General features: G+C 43.1%; 1 protein-coding gene across 1 annotated transcript in view; it reads left to right on the forward strand.

Annotated features, from left to right (window-relative positions):
• Positions 1-24,120, forward strand: part of CCDC162P (coiled-coil domain containing 162) — a 75,012-nt gene that overhangs the window by 44,000 nt on the left and 6,892 nt on the right. Inside the window, exons 15-21 of the mRNA XM_054722669.1 lie at positions 6,405-6,605; positions 7,790-7,911; positions 9,968-10,196; positions 14,592-14,794; positions 17,031-17,186; positions 19,831-19,924; positions 21,357-21,494. Coding sequence (XP_054578644.1) covers positions 6,405-6,605; positions 7,790-7,911; positions 9,968-10,196; positions 14,592-14,794; positions 17,031-17,186; positions 19,831-19,924; positions 21,357-21,494 — 1,143 coding nt within the window. The remainder of the gene's footprint in view (positions 1-6,404; positions 6,606-7,789; positions 7,912-9,967; positions 10,197-14,591; positions 14,795-17,030; positions 17,187-19,830; positions 19,925-21,356; positions 21,495-24,120) is intronic.

The raw sequence follows: 24,120 nt of genomic DNA on the forward strand, positions 1-24,120 counted from the left end.
TCAATATTTTTAAAAAACTCAGTGGGCCTTTTCTGGCTCCCTTTTAAGTGAGAATGAAAGACGACTCCATTCGTATTCCTTGTCCTTTACGGACAGCCCTCAGTCTACCAAATACAGACACACTGACGACCTTTTGTGGCCTTCAGCAGTGTATGCCCCAGGTGGGTACAGGAGAGCAGGTGGGGAAGGCGTGCTGAGTGCAACAAGTTACAGGGTAAATCTAAAGCAATAAGACAGTGAGTTACTAAGTCATCATCCTGTTGTTAATGGTTCACATTCCAGTAATAAATTAAAAACTGCTCCTTAGCACTTATTATTGCCCTTTTGATCATCTCTAACTGTTGGGAGTTTATTCATCAAACATTGAGTATTTACTCTGTACCAGGTACTGTTCCAGGCACTGGGAACATATAGATACAAGAGAATATTTTTAAGGAATTTGTAGCCTGTAAACATTGACCTGATCTCTAAGCAAAATTATAACCCAGTGGCACATGCAAGAGCCTTGGGGACCCCAGTGGAGGGGGGGGGATCTGCCCTGTGGGGGGCTGCCAGAGTAAAGGAAATGTTCCCACGTCTTCCCGGAGAAATAGGTATTTGATCTGGTTACTAACAGGTGTGTAAGATATTGTCTGTCAGAGAAGGGAAGATCCTTAAGCAGAAGGAGCAGCATTCGCAATGTTGGGGTTGGTATCAAATGGGGGAGGGGTGAGTCTGGAGAGGGGCAAGAAGACTGCTAAGGCTTGGAGGCAAAGGCTGCTGGGAAACAGGGTGAACCTGTGTTTTGGGTGCAGCCTGGGAAGGGCCTGCTAGTCCATGCTTCATTTAGACTTTGTCTTATAAGCAAAGAAAGCCGTTGGTGAGTTTCAGCAGGGGAGAAATACGGTCACAGCTCTGTTTTCTGTCGTAGCTGTGTGTGTGGTGTCAGTGCGGAGGATGGGCCGGAATAGAAAGCTCCTGGGGAAAGAAGTGCAGCTATTGCAACAGGTGCCTGAGCGTCAGGAGGGGACCCACGCCGAGGGCCACCGTGGGAATAGGAAGGAGGAGCAGGCGTGAGAGCTCTTTGGGGAAGTGGAGAGGGCAGGATTTGAAGGCTGGATGCTGCAGTGAGAGAGGAAGGATGGCACTGAAATGACTTCCTCGGGGTCGGGGAGGCGCCTATCCACTGGCGCAGAAAGCCGAGGCAGGGGCACGTGGGGGGGAATAACACTGAGTCTAGGGTGCAAGGCCTGGGAGAGAGTGTTCTGGAGCCGGGTGTGGATGTTTGAAACTCAGGAGCAGGTCTGAGCTGAGGTAGGAATGTGGACGTTGGACCACAGTAATGAGTCGAAATGACTAGAAGCAGCCAGAGATGTCTGAAATGGGCCCCTGGGTAACACCTTCAAGGGTAAGGTCATGGCATAAGAACCCCTGAGAGGAACCAAGAGTAGCCAAAGAGACGGAGAGAAAAGGAAGGAATAGTGTTATGAAAGTCAACGGAAAAAAAAAAAATGTGTCTTCATTAGGAGAAGATAGCTACTAGTGTGGAGTGCAGTGAGACATCCAGAAAGAGGGCTCCTAAAAGCCGGGCGGCGGGCCAGCCACAGGAGGTCACGGCCAGCTTTGCAGGCTCTCCGAAGAGTTACGGGGTGGGAGCCAGGATACAGTATGATGTGGTCAGACGTGGGGAAGTGGAAATGTTTTCTTTGAATTGTTTCTCTAGTTTACCATTTCATCTACTCTCTGGTTTACCATTTCATCTACTCTCTGGTGTGTTACTCATGGAGATGTAGGTCACCAATTTAAAAAAAAACAACAAAAAAAAACTAGCTGAGCTTAAAGGGCGCAAACCCTGGGCTTTGAGAGAAGTTCCTCTTTTTGAAGATAACTGGCCTTTACAGAGTCTGCATCTACAACCTTGATCAACCAGTTAGAACCTGTCAGATCAACTGAGTAAATGAGGGATTTAGACTCGAAGTGTAGTAACCGGAAAGGCTACATTAATTGTAAATAAGACAGACTCCTCAAACTCGACAAGTGTATTCGTCCAGACAGGAGTTTTAAAGAAATCATTTTAACTTAAAATAATCACTGCTAATTCCTTCCTACCCTGAGAATAAGTTCCCCGTAGAAACTGAGCTGTCTGTGCCAAAACTGTAACCCGGGGCCTTCTCAGTCAGAAAGTCTGTCGAAAGAGCCTATTGTGAGCGGATAAACCAGACTTTTATCGGGAGTGCGGCTGGTTTCCCCCAGCATTGGTTCTGCGGCCAAGTTTCCTCAGCTGGTTTTGATTGTTAAATTACTGGAATCACTAGAATGTTAAGAATTGCTCGAACACATTGTGTTGTCTTAAATCCTTAAAGTGACCATATTATGTATAAATGCTCATAAAATTAGAGCTGGTGTGAATTTAGGTTGATTAAGGGACTCAAAGGAGCCAGATATCCGTGGTGCCAGCTCCTGAGTGACACTTGTACCAACTGCTAATTCTTTCCACAGCCACCAGAGGACACATTTTCAGTTGAATTTGTGTTTGGAGCACTTAAAAAAAAAAAAAATCTGTTGACAGGCTGCATCTAGCATTGGTTTTCTGTTTTGCACTTTCATTTGACCTGAAATACTATATTTCTTTTTTTTTTTTTTAATTCCAGAAATAGAAAGAAATTTGAGTTAAAAAAAATATAGCCCTGGCCAGTTTGACTCAGTGGGTAGAGCACACACTGAAGGGTCTTGGGTTCAATTCCCAGCAAGGGCACATACCTGAGGTGCAGGCTCAATCCACAGCCCCAGCCGGGGTGCATGAGGGAGGCAACCAATCAATGTGTCTCTCTCACATCAGTGTTTCTCACTCTCTCTGTCTCTCCCCCTCTCCTCCCCTCTCTCTAAAAAAATCAATGGAAACATATCCCTCAGGTGAGGATTAACAAATAATAATAAATAATAACAAATAATAATGATATAAACAAAGTAAGTTTTGAGATTGTTCATTTTGGCTACTTTTCTATTTTCTCCAATATTCTGTGCCTACCATCAGTATGTACCTGAGAGTGGGCCCTTGACACACACAGGTGACATTTGACAGGCTAGGAAGACTTCTTAGACAAATACCAGCCCAGAGTTTAAATGGAAATGGGCCAGTTAGCAAACAGATAACAAAGAGAACCTGTGAGGTGGAACGATCGCGGTCCTACCCCTGTGGGGAAAACATTCATGATAAAAGGATGCGAGCCTCCATCCGAGAACGTCTCCAGATTGAAGCCAAAGCTTGAGCAGGCCTTACCAGTTTAAAAAGAGAGCCATGTGCTCCTTCTCAACAATTAGGGTTGCAGGTAAAATATGACGCTATTTGGGACATATTTAACTGGGAAAATATTCATGGTTTATCAGAAATTAAAATGTAACTAGATAGCCTGCATCCTTATTTGCTAAATCTGTCAATCCTATGAATAACAAAAGTAAGTGTGGCAATTTAGCTCCGGCTCTGCAACCTGGGGTCACCAGATTTGGAACCACCGGCAAGAAGGCGGGAGGCAACGGGGAAGGGAGAAATAGGGAACATCTGTAATAGAGTCAACAATAAAAAAATAAATAAATATGAAAGAACCTCCCCTTAAACTTCTCCTGCCAAATTACCAAACAATCGGGCTCTTTGTACAAAAACAGGTCAGGGCAATACAAACGCAGCCAACTAGCTCCTGGGGTTGCCCGGACCCAGCAAAATGGTCCAGGTTAGTCCAGAATGATTTGGAGAAGTAATTGTTTCATTCCTAATCTCCCCCTAAACTATAGCAAGTGGTACCCTTCTTACACCCACTAGTCACTCCTTCTGCTTTGTCTTCTGCTACTTCATAACTGAAAGTTACTCCAGAGTAGAACTCTGGGGACAAAATGAGATCATTTAGATCTCCCTGCAGGGCCAGGGCATCTCCACCTTCCTTCGTTTCAACTCCGAGATCTTGGAGTGTCTATGGAGCATTCTGTCCGGAGCGTTTAGCCTCCTGTGGTTGACCCAGAGTCCCTTGGGCGTTCCTGCAAACCCGTATGCTACATAAAGTGCCCCGGGCTCTCCCTCCTCGAGCCTTAGCATTGAGACCCTCAAGTACTGAACGTCTATTAAAAAGGCATTGATTCCTACTCTCCTATTAATCTTCAAATGTTCACCTCCCTTGGGAGCCTCGGAAGCCAGGATTGGCAAAATGGAGACATTCCTGGCTATTCCTGCACCGTGGTTCCGTTATCCCCCATTTGCCTTCTGTGCTGTTGCCTCCTGTATTCAAGTAGTGCCAACACCTTCTCTCTTCTTTCTGGTTTTGCATTCTTAGCCACGGATGCCACACAACGAGAGGGGCTCTTTATCTCCTTTTAGGAAATTCCTTCGTGTTTTAAGAAGAGGGCTGACTTCAGGCCCGAAACCACCAGGAAAACCAGCACCCGGGGAAACAAAGCCTGCCTACTCTTTCTCCAACGCACCTCCCAGGGGGCAGGCTGTCGGGCTGGTAGAAACTGCAGCCTCGGCAATTCACTCCTTGCTGTCCATTCAGTGCCCCCCTGGGCAAGCCTGTGTCTTTGGGGATAGAGCTGCCACAGGAGCCGAGGCCTCTCAGGAGAGGGAACCTCCCTGAGGGGAGCTCGTCACAGAAGACTTTCCGGAGGGACAGCTTGAGCGGAGACTCTGGGGGAGGATACGTTGGATTCATTTGGCCGAGGAAAGGCATGCGTTCCATTGTAAGACCAGTGGGGATAACAGTTCAGAAGCTTCCAGTCCGAGCCGATTTACCCATCAGCTGGGTGTTTAGGACCTAATTGCTTTTCAGGGAACATTGAAAATGTTTGAGATCTGAGAAAAAAACACACAATAACACACGCATTACTCCAAAGTAAGAAAAGAAAATAGACGTCAATAAATGCTTCGTTACATGTCTGTAAAATGTGAAAACTTGGTCAACTGAGCACTTATGAACTTCTCATTACATCTGAAAGCACTTGATGGATCAGCCTTTCTCACTTCATAAGAATTCCCCAGGTACATACTATCCGGAAATCATAGCCAGTCATTAATTAAATGTGTTGCTCATAGCCAAATATTTTGAAGAGCAAAATAATACATGCCACTTAACATTTTTACAGAAAAAAAGATTTTATTGGGATGTGAGGACATTTGAATATATTTGTTATAATGTGGGACAAGGTCTCCAAAAGTGAGAGCGTCTAAGGCCAACAAAGGTTTTAAAACAACTTTAAAATAATAAGTACATTGTTCAGAACTACTTCCTTACCTTGCCCTTAGGTTCCTGTTTGGAATTCCAGCCCAGTGAACTCTGAAGAGCTTTTACTGATTAACACCATGACTAATTAGACACAAATAGAATTTATACAGAGAACAGAAATTCCTTAAGCTCACAAACAAATGTAAAAGCAAAATCAAGAGTATCTGGCCTGGCTGGCATGGCTCAGTGGTTGAGCATTGACCTATGAACCAGGAGGTCACCGTTCGATTCCTGGTTAGGGCACATGCCCAGGTTTCGGGCTCCATCCCCAGTGTGGGGGTGCAGGAGGCAGCCAATCAATGATTCTCTTCATTCATGTTTCTCTCTCTCTCTCTCTCTCTCTCTCTCTCTCTCTCTCTCCCCTCCTTTCTGAAATCAATAAAAATCTATTAAAAAAAAAAAAAAAAAAGAGCATCTGAATTCCCACAGGAAGATTCCTCTTCAACCGTTCGTGTGTGGAAGCTCTCTGGTTTCTAGAAAAGGCTGTGAACTCCACCAGGAATGGAGTTCCCCCAGATGCCTTTGGGAGTTCTGTACCCGGGCCCCTCCTGGTGGAGCCGGTCTGGGAGAAATGCCTTTGCATTTGGGGGGACTTTCACCCTTAGCCTTCCATTCCACCACACCCCCATCATTCCTACATAGGTGAACTTTGGGAAGACTGTTAAAGAGAAGGGTCAGAAATGGGGCTGAGGCTGTAGAACTGGGGAGGAGGCCGCCTGCCTACATACTAGTACATTTGGTGATGGAGTGAAAGGGGGTGAGGAATGGGTCTGTGAAGAAAGGTGTGGAAGATAAATATATTTGATGAAGTGACCCTGAATGCACTGTGATCGGAGCTTATAAGTATTAGAGGTGATATTCTTCATTATAGAATCCCCACCCCCGGCCCCATTTTATCTGGGGAGAGCAGGGAAACGGGGACAGAGGCTCAGCGAGTATTCTTTCCCTTGCCCTCCCTGACCTCCCTGTGGGTGTACGCACTGCCCTGAGTGGCATGGGTGCTGCAGCTGCCTGCACCAGCCCTGTACCCAGAGGTTCAGCACTGTCTCTCCTGCGGGTGCCCAGGGTCTTCCCAACGCATGGAGTGCTGGTGCCTCACCTCTCTTTGCTGGGCCCCAGGACTGCCTGCTGTTTCCTGACTCTCAGCCTCATTCGCAGCTTCTTGACTGTTACTTTGAAGCCTATCAGCACACGCTGGACCCCGAGGAGAGGTTCGCCCTCGCACAAGTGATCACTGACATCATGTACAGGGGCCCCAGGTTTGATCTCAGCCACCCTTACTTCATTAAGGCCTACCGAGACGAATGCACCTGCCTGAGGCTTCACCTGCAGCTGCTGAGGGGCATCCTCAACCAGCACGTGAGTACAGCGTCCTGGAAAATGTTACACGTGTGCCCTGGCCGAGGTGGCTCTGTTGGTTGGAGCACGGCCAATGCACCGAAGGGCCACGGATTCGATTCCTAGTCAGGACATATACCCAGGTTGCCAGGTCCATCCCTGGTCGGGGTACATATAAGGAGGCAACCAATTGATGTTTCTCTCTCCCTATCCCTTCCTCTCTCTCTCAAATCAATTTAAAAGTAAAATATTACATGTGAGAAGGGGATGGAAAACATGGCCCGAACTGAAGATAGTGCTTTCCTTTCACTGTGGGCCCAGAGTCTGGGTTTTCTAGGGCAGCATGTGCAGTGTGTTTATTTGTAAGCTTATTTGCATTGTTGAATTCCAAGCATAGCTATAGTCTTTTTTTATTTTTTTTAACATATTTTTATTGACTCCAGAGAGAGGAAGGGAGAGGGCGAGAAAGACAGAAACATCAACAATGAGAGAGAATCATTGATCGGCTGCCTCCTGGAGGCCCCTTACTGGGGATTGAGCCTGTAACCCAGGCAAGTGCCCTTGACTGGAATCAAACCTCCGACCCTTCAGTCCGCAGGCCGACACGCTATCCACTGAGCCAAACCGGCTAGGGCATAGCTACAGTCTTAAAGGGAGGTTCCCAACCCTAATTACATTTACTAGTCCACAAGGAATGGAAAACCTGTTTTCATTAGATGATAGAGTTTATTGGTAATGAAAGAAGGACTAAGCCTACCCCTGTACAAGGCATTGAGTATACAACCATGTTTATTATTTTTAATGTTGTGACTATTTTTAGGACTAAAGGGAACAATCACAGTGTATGGCCTCTGGGGGACGCTGTGGCAGGAAGTAAAGGGGAGGTAGGGATTGTTCCAGTCCATTTCCCTTAGGCCTAATTAGCATGATTTCCTTGTACTCAATTATCTGACAAAAAGAAGTTCTCGTGGCTTCTTAAGATTGTCGGGAGTTGGTTGCCTTGCTTCTCCTGGCTGACCCTGGGCTGGGACTGAGAGACCAGCATGTTCCTATATGAGTGGATCCTCCAAATCCTGTCTGAGTGAAAACTGGTCAAATAATGAAGAGATGCAAAGGGCTGATGTTTTTCTCAGGCCAAGGCTCAGAACTCACGTCCATGGGAAAGTTTAACTTTTCTAATTTTAACGTCTATGCTACATTTCTAGATCGAGCAGCAGCGGGAGTATGTCCAGAGGCTTTGGCAAGAAGGCCGTCCAGATGACAGCAATAACTTTGGACTTCCCCTTAACATAATCTGCAAACAACGCATTTCCATCAACAATAGCTGGTAAGCTGGTGTTGTCTTTAGACATTTGACTTTTAATCCCCTAGATACGTTAAGGGGATGATGTTAAGTCTGAACACAATTGCACAAAGCACCTCTCAGTGTATTTGGGGAGATGAGAGAAGTATCTGTAAAAGCCACAGAAGGGGAACTCCCTCGCACCCTCAGTATCACTTGCTTTAAGTAATAAAGAATAGGAGGCACAAATTTAAACTTACGCCACGGGGTGCAAAATCTTCACTTCCTTGAGAAGACCTTAAAAAAAAAAAAAAAAGCAGTTGCTCTTGAAATGCCATCGAAAGGTATAATCAGAGGTTGCACATAGCTGACATACATGAACCTTGATGTCCTTAAAAGTTTCTCAAAAAGGAATTTCTTTTTTTCTAGCAGGTATCACCAAAAAGGTTTCTATAGACTCACCTTGTGGTCCCCCACCCCTTGAAGGAGCAAGTTAAATCTCCTGAGACCACTCAGAGAGGGTACATACTTTAAAACCCCCTTGATATGTAGTATGACCTCTCCCCCCACCCCTCGCCCTTCCCTTCCAGCCTTGGAGGGTAGAGAAGGAACTGGGAAGTGGTTGACAAGCCCCAATTTGGTCTATGTAACTTGAGATCACAATTTCTCTATTGCCTTCAAATGGGTGGAAATATTGTCCAGCTCCTCTCAACATCCCACAAGTCTTTGTTGAGCACTTACACACAGTAGGCAGTGCGCTGGGAGTGCACTAGTGTGCTCACTGATGTGAGCAGCGGAGGCATGGCCCGGTGCCCCTGTGAAGTGGACAGTGTGGCAGTATAGGCAGACTCTCGGGGGGAAATTGCCACATGGCTATGGGATCATCTGGGGGACCGGTAGGGTGCCAGGAGATTTCATAGCTGAGATTCAACCTTGTCTCTTGAGAAAGAGTCCTTGGGGTCCCAGGCACAAGACTACATTTCCTCCACAGACATTTCTCAGGACTGATTTCTTCACCGTAATAAGCTTCAGACACCAGCTGTGTATGTGAAACTTTCCGTGGCAAGACTCTACTGTTTAGAAGATGGTTTTTGGCAGAACATGCTAGGCCTATATGGATACTAAGTCTTGTCAGAAGAGTCTCAAAAATCAGTGTTATTTGCTTGTTAAGATTCCTTTTCATCCTGAAGGTTGTATTTTTTTAAGATCTAGGACTAAGAGGAATCCATTTGCATAGATTTAAAAAGTATTTATATTCTTTAGTTCCATGTACAAATACAAAGGCCCTTGACTTGTGTTACATCCTCCATTCAAAAGAAATACCCACAGACAAGCCTTTTTATCATTTCCAGCCTCACTCATTTATAAAACATAGCATCCTCATGCAGACATGAATGATTCCAGTAGTACACAGAATTTAAAAATTGTTTCTGTCTATTAACGTTTTGGGGGGAAAGGAGGTAAAGACTCAAGAAAAAATAGAAACTAACCATGGAAATTATTTGTTTAATATTTAGTCACTTTTAAGTTACTGTGTTTTCAAATATATTTTTTAAGTGTTTTTATTGATTTCAGAGAGAGGATGGGTGAGGGAGAGAGAAATAGAAAAATCGATGAGAAAGAAACATTGATGACTTCTGCACAGCCCCTACTGGGGATAGAGCCTGCAACCTGGGCAAGTGCCCAGACTGGGAATTGAACCGTGATCTCCTGGTTTATAGGTTGACGCTCAACCACTGGGCCATGCCAGCCGGGCTGGCTGGACTGCTTTCAAATATTTGACTAAATATTGATTACTGAAATGTTGACAGGTTTGCTGTATATATTTTAAGAATCTTACTCTTATTTCACTTTTAGAATAAACTCATATCTTCTGAGTTTAAAAGGGTTCATATAAAAGTAAAGAACATGTTGTATAATCTAAAGCGTTCGCTGGATGGCCTATGAGGCCCCTTCAAGTTCCTGTATTTTTTTTTTTTTAAATGTCCTGGCTTAAAGGAGCTATTTTGCTGGTCTTTAAAATTATAAAATTCAAACGTTTGGGGAAACAGATTAAGTTCTTCATTATGTAAAATTGTCATTCGTTGCTCCTCTTTTAAAGCCCCGCATTGAAAAACATTTATCTGCTGGAGTTCCACCCTTCCCTGGGCCTGGCATCGCTCATCCCCAGAGCCCTCGAGCATCTCTTCCAGGAGGCCCGCCACATCTGCAGGCCTGCGTCATCCAGCGGCCTTGCCCTGCTGGAGAGGCGGCTGCTACAGCTGGCCCTGGATGTGTGGCTCACCCCGGCCACGCCCGAGTCCTGGTACAGCGCACAGCTCCAGAAAGACGTAGGTTCTCTGAAGGGGGGAAGGTGGGTCCTTGGCGAAGAGAATGTTTCCTCCCAGATGTTACTACTTAGCTTTGTTTTTCTGTTTGGCTCTATTCCTCTCCTATTTGGCCAGTGACAGATCATAATCCTAGGCCTTGCCAACATTTTTATGTGATTTTGCGGGAGGTGGGGGGGTCAAAGTTTCTAGTTTATCAGGATGCTGCTACAATGAAATTAAAAGGGAGATGTACATAGGTATGTGGGAAGTGTTTTCTGATTTATTATTTATATTTTAACACTATACATTTTTAATTAAAAATTATGTTTTCTTTCCACTAAGACTCTTTCTAAAATTCACTCCTTTTGTCCTGAGCTGAGGCCTGGTAGAGGAGAGAGAGGACCGAATGTGGAGTCAGGGACCTGGACTCAAGTTTAGCCTTGCCATTAAGGTGCTGTGTGACTTTGACTAGGTGTCTTAGCCTCTCTGAGCCTCACTTTCCTATTTTGGAACATTATGTTTCTGTATTTGAAGGGGATTGGTGGTAGGTGAGCTTGATGATCTCTAAAGGTCCTTCCATCTCTAATGACCTATGGTTCAAGCTGTGGACCGATGATTTACTTGGTGTTTGCAGTTGGATTTTAATTCTTTTATTTTTGGTTAAGGCTATCACAGTTGAGCCTGGATTTTCAGCTTGACCTTACTTTATGTGGGCACTTGCTGTGTATGAAATAATTTTCAAGGGCCCCAGATGCAAAAAATATCTGTTTCACGTGTCTGGCTCAGCCTTCTATTCCCTCCTACCCAAACTAAAATTTTATTTTATTTTAAATTAATATTAAGTTGATAAAAATAAATTATTTCTCATGTGCATGTTAAGTTATAATCATACACTTCATACAATGCTATTTCCTATTTTTCGCAGTTAACATATTATGTATCTTTCTATATTACTAACCAGTCTTTATACTCATTTTTATAACTGTATAATTCTCTAAGTGATGAATAATAATTCACCTAACAATTTGCCAATTGATGGGCATTCAAATAAGTGTCTAACTTTTCAATATTATTAAAAATGCTATAAGGTACATATATCTCTGTGCTTATAGATTTTTCCATATTTTGAACTAATTCTCTTTGATAAATTCTTGGAAATGAAATTGCTGAAACAAAATTTAAGTCTTTAGCTAACATCTTAGCAGTTTGCTTGTCAAGAGCTGTGCCAATAGCGGTGGTGAACACAAAATACAATATACAGATGATGTATTATAGAATTGTACTCCTGAAACCTGTATAATTTTATTAAGCAATGTCACCCCAATAAATTCAATAAAAGTTGACAAAAAAGAGTTGTGCCAAGTTACAATACCATCAATAATGTTTAAGAGCACCAGTTCTGCTACATTGTATAATATTAGGTGTAAGCATAGAATGTCTGTTCCAATATATACATATACTAGAGGCCTGGTGCATGAAATTCATGCTGGGGGTATGTGTCCCTCAGCCAAGCCTGCACCCTCTCCAATCTGGGACCCCTTGAGGGATGTCCAACTGCCCGTTTAGGCCGGATCCTGGAATCGGGCCTAAACGGGCAGTCAGACATCCCTTTCACAATCCAGCACTGCTGGCTCCCAACCGCTCACCTGCCTGCCTGCCTGATTGCCCCTAACCTGCTTCTGCCTGCCAGCCTGATCACCTCCTAACCACTCCCCTGCCAGCCTGATCGACGCCTAACTGCTCCCCTGCTGGCCCGATTGTCCCTAACTGCCCTCCCCTGGTGGCCTGGTCACCCCCAACTGCCCTCCCCTGCAGGCCTGGTTGCCTCCAACTGCCCTCCCCTCCTGGCCCAGTTACCCCTAACTTCCCTCCCTTGCCAGCCTGGTCACCCCTAACTGCCCTCCCCTGCTGGCCTGATTGTCCCTAACTGCCCTCTCCTACAGGCCTGGGTCCCCCCCAACTGTCCTCCGCTGCAGGCCTAGTCACCCCCAACTTTCCTCCTCTGCCAGCCCAGTCACCCCTAACTGCCCTCCCTTGCAGGCCTGGTCCCTCCCAACTGTCCTCCCCTGCCGGCCATCTTGTGGCAGCCATATTGTGTCCACATGGGGGTGGCCATCTTTGACCACATGGGGGCGGCCATCTTGTGTGTTGGAGTGATGGTCAATTTGTATATTACCTCTTTATTATATAGGATGGGAAAGGTGGACTTTTTAATTTTTAATTTTTTTGCTATTTATTGAGATTAAATATTCTTCTAAATGTCTGGTTATAAACTGTATTTTTTTGTGTGTGAATTTTTTGTTCTTTCCCTTTGTTTATTTATCTCTTTGAATTCTAATGTTACTCCTATCCACTCACATGAGCTCTTCTTAAGTAAAAACTTTAAACCTTTCATCCATCATGTTTTCTGCAAATATTTCCCCCAATTTGTCTTTTTATTTTTAACAGAAACTTATTTTCATATAGTTGATCTTTTCCTTTGTGATATCTTCTATTTTCCTAAATCCAGAAAGCAAATCTTCCCCTAGATATTTCATATTTCTTATTTTATTCTAATTTCTTAAGATTTTCATTTTATTTAAAAAATATTTAACCCATTTAGTATTCTACCTGGTGTGTGTGTGGTGTGAGGTATGGCTCAAAATTAAATTTCCCCTCAAATTACCAGTCATGTATCCTTGTATAATTTATTGAGGATTCTTTTCATTTTGTATTATGGTACCAGAGTTTTTTGTTGTTGTTGTTGTTAATCCTCACCCAAGGATATTTTTTTCCATTGTTTTGCTTTGTTTTTATAGAGAGTAGAAGAGAAGGAGGGAGGTAGAGGGAGAGAAACATTGATATGAGAGAGACATATCCCGTAATCCCCCAACCCTCAAACTGGGGCTGAGGATTGACCTGCAACCCAGGCATGGACCCTTGACTGGGAATTGAACTGATGACCCTTTGGTTCACAGGCTGACACTCTAACCACTGGCCCTCACCTGCCAGGGCATGGTACCAGATTTTTAAAATATATTTTAAATTCTCTTATATATCATAGTAAATATCTGAGATACTTATCTAGGCTCCAAATTTTAATAATTATTACTTTTGAAATGTGTTCAAATTTGGATCTAGAAATGATAAATATTCAAATTAAACTTTTGTATTAGGCCAGAAAAGGAGGCACATATTATCCTCAGAGGACATGTAGGAATTAGTTTAATAATGTTCTTTATCACTTTTGGAAGACTTCCAGAGTCTAGAAATTGCGTCCTTGAGTAGACAAGGCTTTTGGTAGGTAAATGGATGGATAAGGGAGTTTGTACACACTCAGGGAGCCAAACTTGGAAAGGCAGGACAGGGTCCCAAAACTGGGTCCTTGTGTGAGTGGCATATTAGCGAGTAGCAAAGGTATCAGAGTAGATGAACTGACCACGACAGGAGGACATTAAAAACAAAGGGATTGTTTCACAAGTTGCCCATGGTTGGCTCTGAGTGGAGGAGCACTGTAAAGGCAGGTTAGCAGGTGGATGTGGCTCAGTGGTTGAGCTTCAACCTATGAAGCAGGAGGTCATGGTTCTATTCCCAGTCAGAGCACATGCCCTGGGTGAGAGCTTGATCACCAGTGGGGGGGCATGCAGAGGGCAGGCAATCAATGATCCTCTCTCATCATTGATGTTTCTATCTCTCTCTCCCTCTCCCTTCCTCTCTGAAATCAATAAAAAATATATATATTTTTAAAAGTATATAAAAAAATATAACGGCAGTTTAGTGTCCTGTAAAAAGGCTGAACTTGGGATTAGGAAGCCTGAATTTACTCTTGGTGTTGCTGTGTGACACTTAGAAAGTTTCAGTGTTGCTTCAGATCCCTCACAGATCAAATGGAAATCATGGCATCTGTGATGCCCACTTTAGGGGAGTCTTGTGAAAATAAATGAGTTACTGTTGGTTAAAATACTTCGAATTTTTGAAAGGCAATCAGAGGGGCTTATAAGAAATTATTATTATTATTGGCCATAAAATACTTCACAGATATCAGGACTTCTATTTCTATCCAGATCATCTTTGTCATTTCTATTCTTTATTTTGGCTTAAAACATTTATAATAATGATAATAACAAATACGATGTTCCAGGCATTTTTACAGCTACTTACTCACTTAACCCTCTTAACAACCCTTCTAGGTAACTTCTTAGTATCTATTAGTGCCTATTTTGTACTGTTATTATCCCCACTTTACAGATGAGGAAACTAAGAGACTGCACGATAGAGTAAATTCCCCCAAATCTCACAGATCTTAAGTGGCAGAGCCAGGATTTGAGCCCAGAGAATCTGGATCCAGAATCTGTGCTACTAATAGCATTTTTCTTAATATGTGATATTTCTTTTTTTTTTTTAAATACATTTTAAAAATACTTTGTTTTCTCTCAGCTGCTTTCAGCGAAGGTGATGGGCGATCCCTTTCTTGTGGAGGAGATAGGCCTGCTCGCACTTAAGTCTGCGGCAGCCGAAGGACAGAACCAAGGCCGAGATGCGCGTGCGCTGCTCCTGGAGACGTTTTCCAAACTTCTGGAACTTGTGACCCTCCGCCACCGGCTGATAGAAATGAGCCTGGAGAGCGCACACTTAGCTCGGTCAGTAGGGGGACTGAGGGTCTAGGTGGGGGATGACGGACAGGTGGGCTTCCTGCCTACAAGCCTTGCCCCCTCTGTGCCCCCCAGAACAGCGTGTGGAAACTTTCTAAATGGCTGAAATGATCACCTAGCTTGCTCCTTCTCTCACCCAGGCCTTCCTACGTGCCGCCCTGACCACTTAGCTAAGCTAGCTCCCAGCACCTGGCCTTCCTCTCCATTCAGCACATTGCCTTGTAATAAGATGCTTCGTATTGGTTTATTGGTTTTCCTGCTAGTGGAAGTTCCCTGAATACAAAAAACCCTGTGCATATGGTTTTCCATGGTACCTCATCACCTGGGGTCAGGCCTGCCCTACACCGGCACTCTAAATATTGACTGGGTTTTTCTCTTGAGTGTAATGAAGTTGAATAGCAGAGCAGAAACAGTAGAGGGCTAGACAAAAGAGAGGCAGTGACGCCATCCCGGCCTTGAACGATGTGGAAGGTTCAGCAGGTAAGGGGCAGGAAAGATGAACGAGTTTGGTGTTAGGTATGAGTGTGAGGTGATAGTAAGACATCCAAGTGGACATGTCTCATGAGCAGGAAGAATATGGAACTAGATGTGTGAGTTCGATTGTGTTCTGATCCTCATGAGAGGCCCTGTACACACAGAGGGTCCAGTCATCTACCACCAACCATTTGTGAGGGTCTATTGTGGCCTGGGTCTGTACTGGGAACTTCATGTGTGTTCGTTCATTTAATTCTCAAAATATCCTTCTGAGGTAGCTTGCAAACATTTTGCCAGTGAGGAAGTAGAGGCTCAGAAAAGTTAAGTAATTTGCCTAATAACTAGAAAGTATAATAGAAGAATATACAAATTTAAACCACAAGTCAAGATATTTATTAATCTCTATGATATTATTTCCCCATAATTTCTGATCATAAATGTTAGAGCTCACAATATAAAAGTCATCCCTGATACAGTTTGATAAGATACTTTAGTCATGTGAACAAAATATTATGGGAGCACAGAAAATGGAGTATTTCATTCTATTTAAGTGGATCAGGGAAAGCTTCATAGAAAAGGGACTGTTATGGGATGAACTGTGTCCCCCTACCCCCCAAATTCATATGTTCAAGTCCTAACCCTAGTACCTCAGTGTGTGACTTTATTTGGAGATAGAGTCTTTACAGAAGAAATCAAGTTAAAATGAAGTTATGGAGCTGGGCCCTAATCCCATATGACTGGTGTCCTTATAAGAAGAGGAAATTTGGTCAAAGGCACACACAGAGGGAAGACAATGTGAAAATACCAGGAGAAGATGGCTAACTATAAGCCAAGGAGAGAGGCCTGGAACGGAGCCTTCCTTCACAGCCCTCAGAAGGAACCAACCCCGTTGACACCTTGACCTCAAGTTTCCATCCTCCAGAGCCGTGAGACAAATTGCTGTTGTGTAAGCCACCCAGGTTATGGTGCTTTGTTACAGCAGCCTAGAAAACTAATATGGGTGCCATTTGAACTCAGCCTTAACGTGCCAATTTCTCAAGATGGAGAAATGTGTTAGAATGGGGGTGAGAGAAGCGGAGAAGGCATTCTAGACACAGAAAGCTGAAATGCCAGGGGGAACCCCACATGGAGCCTTGCTGCAAGCTGTGGAAACATGGGAGTAGAGCTCAGAGTTGAGGCAAGATGGAGATGGGGTCACTAGAGGGGGCTTTAGGGTGTGGGGCTGGAAGGCAGACACCCCAAGGAGAGTATGGAGAAGATGAGAAGAAGACTGGGTTTGGAACCTCAGGAAACACCAGGATTTGAAAACGAAGAGATGAAGAAGCCAGTGAAGACAGAGAGAGTGGTCACAAGGTAGGAGCATGGACATCCTGGATCCAGGAGAGCAGTGTTCCTGAAGAAGGGGACAGAGGCCAGCCGTGAAGAGTTCCAAGGGAAGACAATGAACCTTGTATTGAAGGCAACATAGGTGACCTGGTGGGGACTCTGAGGACAGAAACTAGCTTGCAGGAAATGAGAGTTAAGAAAGTACCAAGCACATCTCCTCCTACTTGACTTCTATTTTCAACTGTCATAGCAAAGGGCAGACATAAGACCTGTGTGACTCATTCACTTCCTGCCCTACTTCTGTTACTTTTATTTTGCCTTTTGCTTTTGTGCTTATTCTGATGTTTTGGTTTTCTTACCACTTAGTTTCCCTTTAAGAGAAAATAAATAGTAAATGTTGTTGGCTCTTTTCCCCCCCTTTTAGTCTCTATAAGAAAATGGCGTGGGAGATGGGCTTTGAAGAGTTCCATTTGCATCTGAGGCCTGTTCACTTTGAATTTGCAACACACAAGGACAAGGTGGATCATCCACCTCCTGTCTTTATCACCTCTCTGCTGGAGAACAGTGATCGAGTAGACAGGTGAGCCTTAAGAGGGTCAAAGTAAAAATAATGTAATGGTAGAATGAATGACTAGTGAAAAATAATTTCTACCACCACTGGACAAACACATTTGTATTCTAATTGTATTTATTATATTCTGTCTGCCATAATGCCATTTATTTTCTTTCTCCCCTTTTCTTAATAAGAGGGGAAAATAAGGTCTCAATCAAGGGGAATAATTTGATTTAAAAAAATCAAGTAACTTAGAAATGGAAGAATCAGATCAGAGAGTTCAAATGAGATGGAATCACAGGCTCAGGCAGCTACCCGGGTTGACTATGTTGCTTCTGGGTAGAAAGGGGTGTGAGGGTTGGTCTCATGGGGCAAGAACCATGAATCAGAAGTCCAGGTCCCTTCTCTCACTTACCCTGGGACCAGGAAGAAGTCAGTCAAGTGTTTTTGAGCACTTGTTTCCTCAAAATGCTAACACAATGTACAAATCTAACATGTATGGCAATATCTTAGGTTCTGTTGGTCAATAAAAGAAGCTGACTGAAACCAGTGGAACCTCTATTCCATGCCTATTGGCAGAAAGAAAACACTCCTACCACTAACAGATCATGAATCCATCCAGTTAGAGAAAGGAATCTTTTCCCCCCGTCAGAGAGTCCACCTTTGATGTATGCTGAGAAGAAATTTTTGTCTTTTTTTCTCCCTCGCTAGTCTGCCCTCCCCCTGAGGGCCCTCGTTCTATCCTTGGAGATTTCTGGTCCTGGGCCCATCCACCCCAAGGAAGGCAAGGATGACTCCAAGGAGGGAAAGTCACCTTGGTTTTGCTGATGTGGATCCCTGCTCAAAATATAACTTGGATATGTTAGTATATTAATAAGTTAAGGGACTCATCTCCCTCAGAGAGAGCATGGGTAGAATGGAGGGGTTAGGATGATAGAATACAGTGTCTCGGAGTTTCTCAATCTTGGCACTGTTGAAATTTGGGGCAGGGTGACTGTTTCTTGTAGGGGGCTGTGTATCAGAGGTTGTTTAGCAGCACCCCTGACCACTACCTACCAGATGCTAGTAATACCTCTCCTTCCCATTTGTGACCATCAAAAATGTCTCCAGATATTGCCAAATGTCCCCTGAAGGGAAAATGTCCCCAGCTCTATTCTGTCACACTAGCTAAACCAGAAAGAGAATTTGTTGTTAGGATACAGAGAGATCTCATAGAAGCTGAAGGCGGGAGGTGTAATTGGGCCTCAGGCAAAGCTTAGTCTCCAACCTAGAGCTAAGCTATTCTCTGTCTCTTCGAGGGCCTCCTGCTGGAGCTGATCTTTCACACTGCCGTGAAATAGGGCCTATTTTGTTCAGTCAGAATCAACCAAATAGCACAGGTTGCCCAAGTGCTCTGTGTCCTGGCCAAGCAGTGATTGGTCCTCCCAGTGATGACCCAGAGATTCTGCAAGATCTGGGGAGCCTTCTGAATTCCTAGAGAATGGTTTGGTTTACACATCCAAGGAATTTGTGTCTGGAGTTTGCATTTGTTTTATACATGTTCATTTCTTAAAGTTGCCACTTTGGAGTTCTGCTGTGACAACAACATATATCAAACATAAGCATAGTGACTTACATTTTAAAAAGTACATTCATGCATATTATTCCACTTAATATTTATCATAGCCATATGTGAGATAAGTGATATCCCATTTACATACAGTCATAGATAAGGAAACCAAAAGTCATAGATATTAAATTACATAATAGAGTCTTTTAGTTATGGACAAAGGATCATATCCCAAGGCAGAAATGTGGTTACAAAGAATATTAGATGACGGTTAGGGCAATGGGAGAGAGTTAGAACTGGACAACTTTTAGGGAGTGGACAAGGGGGTCTAAATCCATGAGGGGCCTGAGTAGATGAGACTGTGGGGAGGAAGACACTTCCCTCCATCTACTCTCTTAGGTTCTTTCTGCTGGTCTAGTAGTCGAATCAACATGAGACAGATTAACAAGAGAAAATGATCCAACTTAATTATATATGTTCATATGGGAACCCCATATACATGAGAGGTTCAGAGGGGGGGAAGGAAAAATGAGGCAATAACCTTCTGAGCTAAGGAATGAGGCAAGGCAGCTTGGGGCTTCAGAGGGGAGGAAGGTCATTCGCAGGACAATAAGATCAGATGCTCAGATGTTCAGTAATTAGACGTTTGCCCTGGCCTAGATATAAGTCATAAAAAGTTATCTCTGGTGATAACTCCTATTATGGACAAGGCCTTTAATTTAAATTCTTTAAGGGAGAGGTAAAAGTTTCTGGGAGCCAGCAGGGTTTCGATTGCCTTTGGCTTAAAACAATCCACATGCCAAAGTGGGGAGGTCAAGAAGGCAAGAGGAAAAAACAGGAGGAAAAACAGTGGTATGATGATCAAGAGAAAATAATTTCAAATATTCCAGGGTAGATGGTCACCACAACGAAACTACTGGGAGATCAAGTCCAATAAGGACTGAAAAGACCCTAGCCCTTCATTCTTTGAGTGGAAATATCAAGTCTTGCATAACATCTGCACTTGCTGTTCCTACTGATGTCCCAGAGCTGATGACAGGCCATTCTGTCCCATCAGAATGGGCATCTCTTGACTAATGGCACGGCACAATGACTGAAACAGTGACATGTTTATTCTTGCAGATATTCTCCTACTACTCTTGTCCTGGCCATCTCTGAGGTGGATGATAACCAAGTTGGCAAATTTAGTTTTTATACGAAGGAAGCCATCCTTAAGGTAAATTATTTTAATTATTTTTTTTTAAAAAGGAAACTAAAGGAAAATAAAGCATTTTTCTCCTGTATTTCTTTAAAAATCATAACATTTAATCCATATAAAGTTGGGTCTCTTATATAAGAAAAGCTTCCAACTTCATAAGCAATGGTGAAGGCCTTGCCCCATTTGATGTGCACATTGGCCTGGTTTGAACTATAGACTGCAACACCCTTTGCAATAACTTCTATTAGATATTAAAAAGAAGCACTTGTAGTGAGCCGCCTTTGTATCAAGCTTTTGAAAATATACACTTGTGATCGGAGCTTTTATCTGACCTTTTTAAACCTGGTGCTGTTTTTCCCCTGTCACTCGGATAGCTTTCTTTGCTTCTATGTATGTATGTGCAGGCTTCAATTCGTGTGTGTATTTTTTAAACATAAATCTAATCTTGGCAGTTTTACAAGAGCCTTCCCCTGCGCATGTTTGCTCACTCATTAGAGCCTGCTCATCCTTTTTCTGACATTTGGGGAAACCTGATGGTGTCCAGCTACAGAGCAAATCGAGCGTTGGGGCTGCCTTCCTGGATGAAATGCTGCTTAAGGAGACAAAGATTCAGTCTTGTGACTGAGGAACAAGGATCTCAGCTCATCTTGCAGTTTGACTTTTATATATACACTAGAGGCCCAGTGCACAAAATTCGTGCACTTGGGGGGGGTGTGTCCCTCAGTCTGGCCTGTACCCTCTTGCAGTCCAGGAGCCCTTGGGGGATGTCCAACTGACAGCTTAAGGTGATAGTTGGACATCCTTAGCTCTGCCACAGAGGCGGGAGCGGCTCCCGCTACCACTGCTGTGCTCGCCAGTCATGAGCCCAGCTTCTCTTCTGGCTGCACGGCGCTCCCCCTGTGGGAGCACACTGACCACCAGGGGGCAGCTCTTGCATTGAACGTCTGCCCCCTGGTGGTCAGTGCACATCATAGCAATCAGTTGTCCCGCCATTCAGTCAATTTGTATATTAGCCTTTTATTATATAGGATGTTGAATAAGTGGTGATCTCAACCCTCAACTTTACCTTTTCCTTTTTTTAAAGAATTTATTTTTGTTGTTGAAAATATTACATATGTCCCCTTTTTTCCCATTGACCCTCCTCCACCTAATACCCCCCCCCTCGGACCCTCAACACATTATTATCTATATTTTATGGGTTATGCATATATGCATATAAATTCTTTGGTTAATCTCTCCACACCCCTTCCCACCCCCACCTTCCCTCTGAGATTCCGCAGTCTGTTCCATGCTTCTATGTCTCTGGATCTATTTTGTTCATCAGTTTATTTTGTTCATTAGATTCCACGTATGAGTGAGACCATGTGATACTTGTCTTTCTCTGACTGGCTTATTTACCTTTTTCTTTATGAGAGAAATTCCTAATACCTTCTATATTTTCTTTTTGTAGCTCTTGTTACATTCGGGAGTTGAAAACATGCAAGTGACTCTTGCATGTCAAGCTGCTCAGAAAAATGCTTTGATGGTGGCTGTCCAGCATGCATTCTACTATCACACTCCCCGAGGGGGCTGTCCTGCTGATGTCAAGGTCAGCCTGTAAGATAGGGGAGCCTGAGGCATGCTACCATGACTCACCTAACATCAGGCTGTCTCTTCCTTGCATACTTCCCTCCTTACCTCTACTTCTACCTCTCCTTCCTCCCTTCTTTCCCTTCTCCCCCTTTCTCTTCCCTTTCTCCCATTTTCCCTTCTTTCCTGTATTTTTATCTGCTTTTCTTCCTGCCTTCCTTTTATTTCTTCTTTTCTAAAGTGACTCAACACATGACCAAATCTTTACTTGGTCTTTTGCCTTTTATTGCTAATAATTTTTCTTTATATGTAACTCTATAATATTGACTAGCTTGAAAAAAATAACCTTTTCATCCACCTTTGCCCTTTGTAGATAAAAGATTCCATTGTTTTATGTTTTATCCTTCCTGTATTTCTTTTTGCAAAAGTAAAATTTTTTTAGGGTAGTCAAATGAGGAACACACAAGGCCAAAGTAGTAAGGGATTATAAATTTATTAGGTCATCTGGATACTAGATGGGCTGAGCCCCAAAATGGTGCCAGCACCCAAAGACAGGGAATCAGAGGTTTTAGAGGACTTTAGGTGGGCTTTTTCTGGGCGGAGAATTCTCTGTGCAGGTCCAGAGCCTGGGGCGGTCCAGAGGGGAGAGATAATGGTCTTAGTAAGTGGAATGTAGTCTTAGCAAGTGGAATGTGATCTAAGCGAAAGGGAATGTCCATTGTAAAGTGGCCTAAAGGGCAGTTCCTGTGGAGGGGTAGCTAGTCAATTATTTGATTAAACCTAACAAATTTATGCCTCTGTTTTCCACAAAAGTCAACACCCAATATATACTCTTTCTTTTTCTGGATTTTTTGGTTGTTATTGAGATACTAGTGGCCTGGTGCACAGACTCGTGCACATTGAAAGGAAATTAATTAGAAGAAATATTTTAATATCACTATTCGCCCTTTATAATAGAAGTTTCAATTAAATTCACAATCGACAATGACAGATCGAAACACATGCATATGATTGGTGCCAGCAAGAGCTTTATATGTATTATGCATGTGCAATTCAACGTTTATTTTTAAATTGCCAGTGCACATCCTATGTACCGGCCAGTAGGTTGGATGGATGGACAGTAGGTCACTTACCCTTTTATATATAGAGATAATTTACATTACATTAAATTTATTTCTTTACCATGTATAATTCACAAGATCATGCAACCATCACCACAATTTAATTCCAGAAAGTTTTCATCACTCTCAAAAGAAATTCTTTACCAATTAGCAGTCACTCCCATTCCCCTCTCCCCTCAGCCCCTAGCAACCTGGAATCTGCTTTGTGACTTTATAGCTTTGCCTATTCTGGAAATTTTATATAAATGGAGTCATAAAACTTGCCACTTCATGTCAGATTTCTTTCTACTTAGCATTATGTTTTCAAGTTTCATCCATGTTTGAACATGTATCAGTACTTCATTCCCTTTCACTGATGAAAGATATCCTATAGATATACCACATTTTGTTTCTCCACTTACCAGCTGACAGGCATTGGGTTGTTTTTACTTTTTGGCTATTATGAATAATAATATGAACTTGTTATTGTCTCACTTCTTTATTTTAGCTATGCTAGTGGGAGTAAATGGCATCTCATTATGGTTTTGATTAGCACTTCTCTAATTACTAATGATGTTGAGGATCTTTCCATGTGCTATTGGCCATTTGTATGTCTTTGTTAGAGAAATGTCTATTCAAATGCTTTGCCCTTTTACAAATTTGGATTTTTTGGTCTTTTCATTATTGTAAGAATTCTTTATTTAGTCTTAATACAAGTCCCTTATCAAGTATAAGATTTGCAAATATTTTCTCCCATTCTGAGGGCCATCTTCTCACTTTTGTGATGGTGTCCTTTAAAACAAATTTTTCTTTTTGATAAATCCAATTTACCTATTCTTTCTTTTGTCATTTGTTCATTTGAGCTCATCAGGTAATACTATGATATAATTCATGCTCCTGAGGAACTTACAGACCAGTGCGGGTAAGGGGGACCGGCCAAAAAGTAGTTCAAATGCACAAGGCATAAAAGAGATTCAACAAGCTATTGACAGAATTTAAAGAAAAAAGAGGTCCCATTTGGGCACCTCAATAGGGTAGCACAGAGAGGGGGCATTTGGGAAAGCCTGAGAGATGAGCTTTTTGACAGGCAAAGATGTGATCATTCTGAGTAGAGAGGAGTCCCTTCAGATACCAGGCATGGAAGCAAGAAAGGGCAGATGGGGACTAGGAAAAAAATGAGCTGGTTTGACCACCACTTCTGGTTTTCATACAGAGTTAACATATAGATTCCTTTATTTAATTAATTTAATCTTGTGAGGAATACCAATAATTAAATAGGTATAAGTGGGGTTGTTACAGTTGCCAGGGAGATTGAAAGGCTTATGAGTTATTTCCTGAGATCCACCCAGGGAGCAAATGTTGAAAGTCACTAGATAGGAGCACAGGGCAGGCGAGGGAAGGCATGCAGAGTAATAGCCTGGAAAGACCTACAGCACTGGGAGAGGTAAGGAGGCATTAGGGTAAAATATATATGAATATATAAATATACATGAACATATATGTATGTGTATTTATATGCTTTCCTACAAATGTGGGACAGGAAGA

The sequence above is a fragment of the Eptesicus fuscus genome, chromosome 10 (assembly GCF_027574615.1).
Source record: "Eptesicus fuscus isolate TK198812 chromosome 10, DD_ASM_mEF_20220401, whole genome shotgun sequence".
Lineage (NCBI taxonomy): Eukaryota > Metazoa > Chordata > Mammalia > Chiroptera > Vespertilionidae > Eptesicus > Eptesicus fuscus.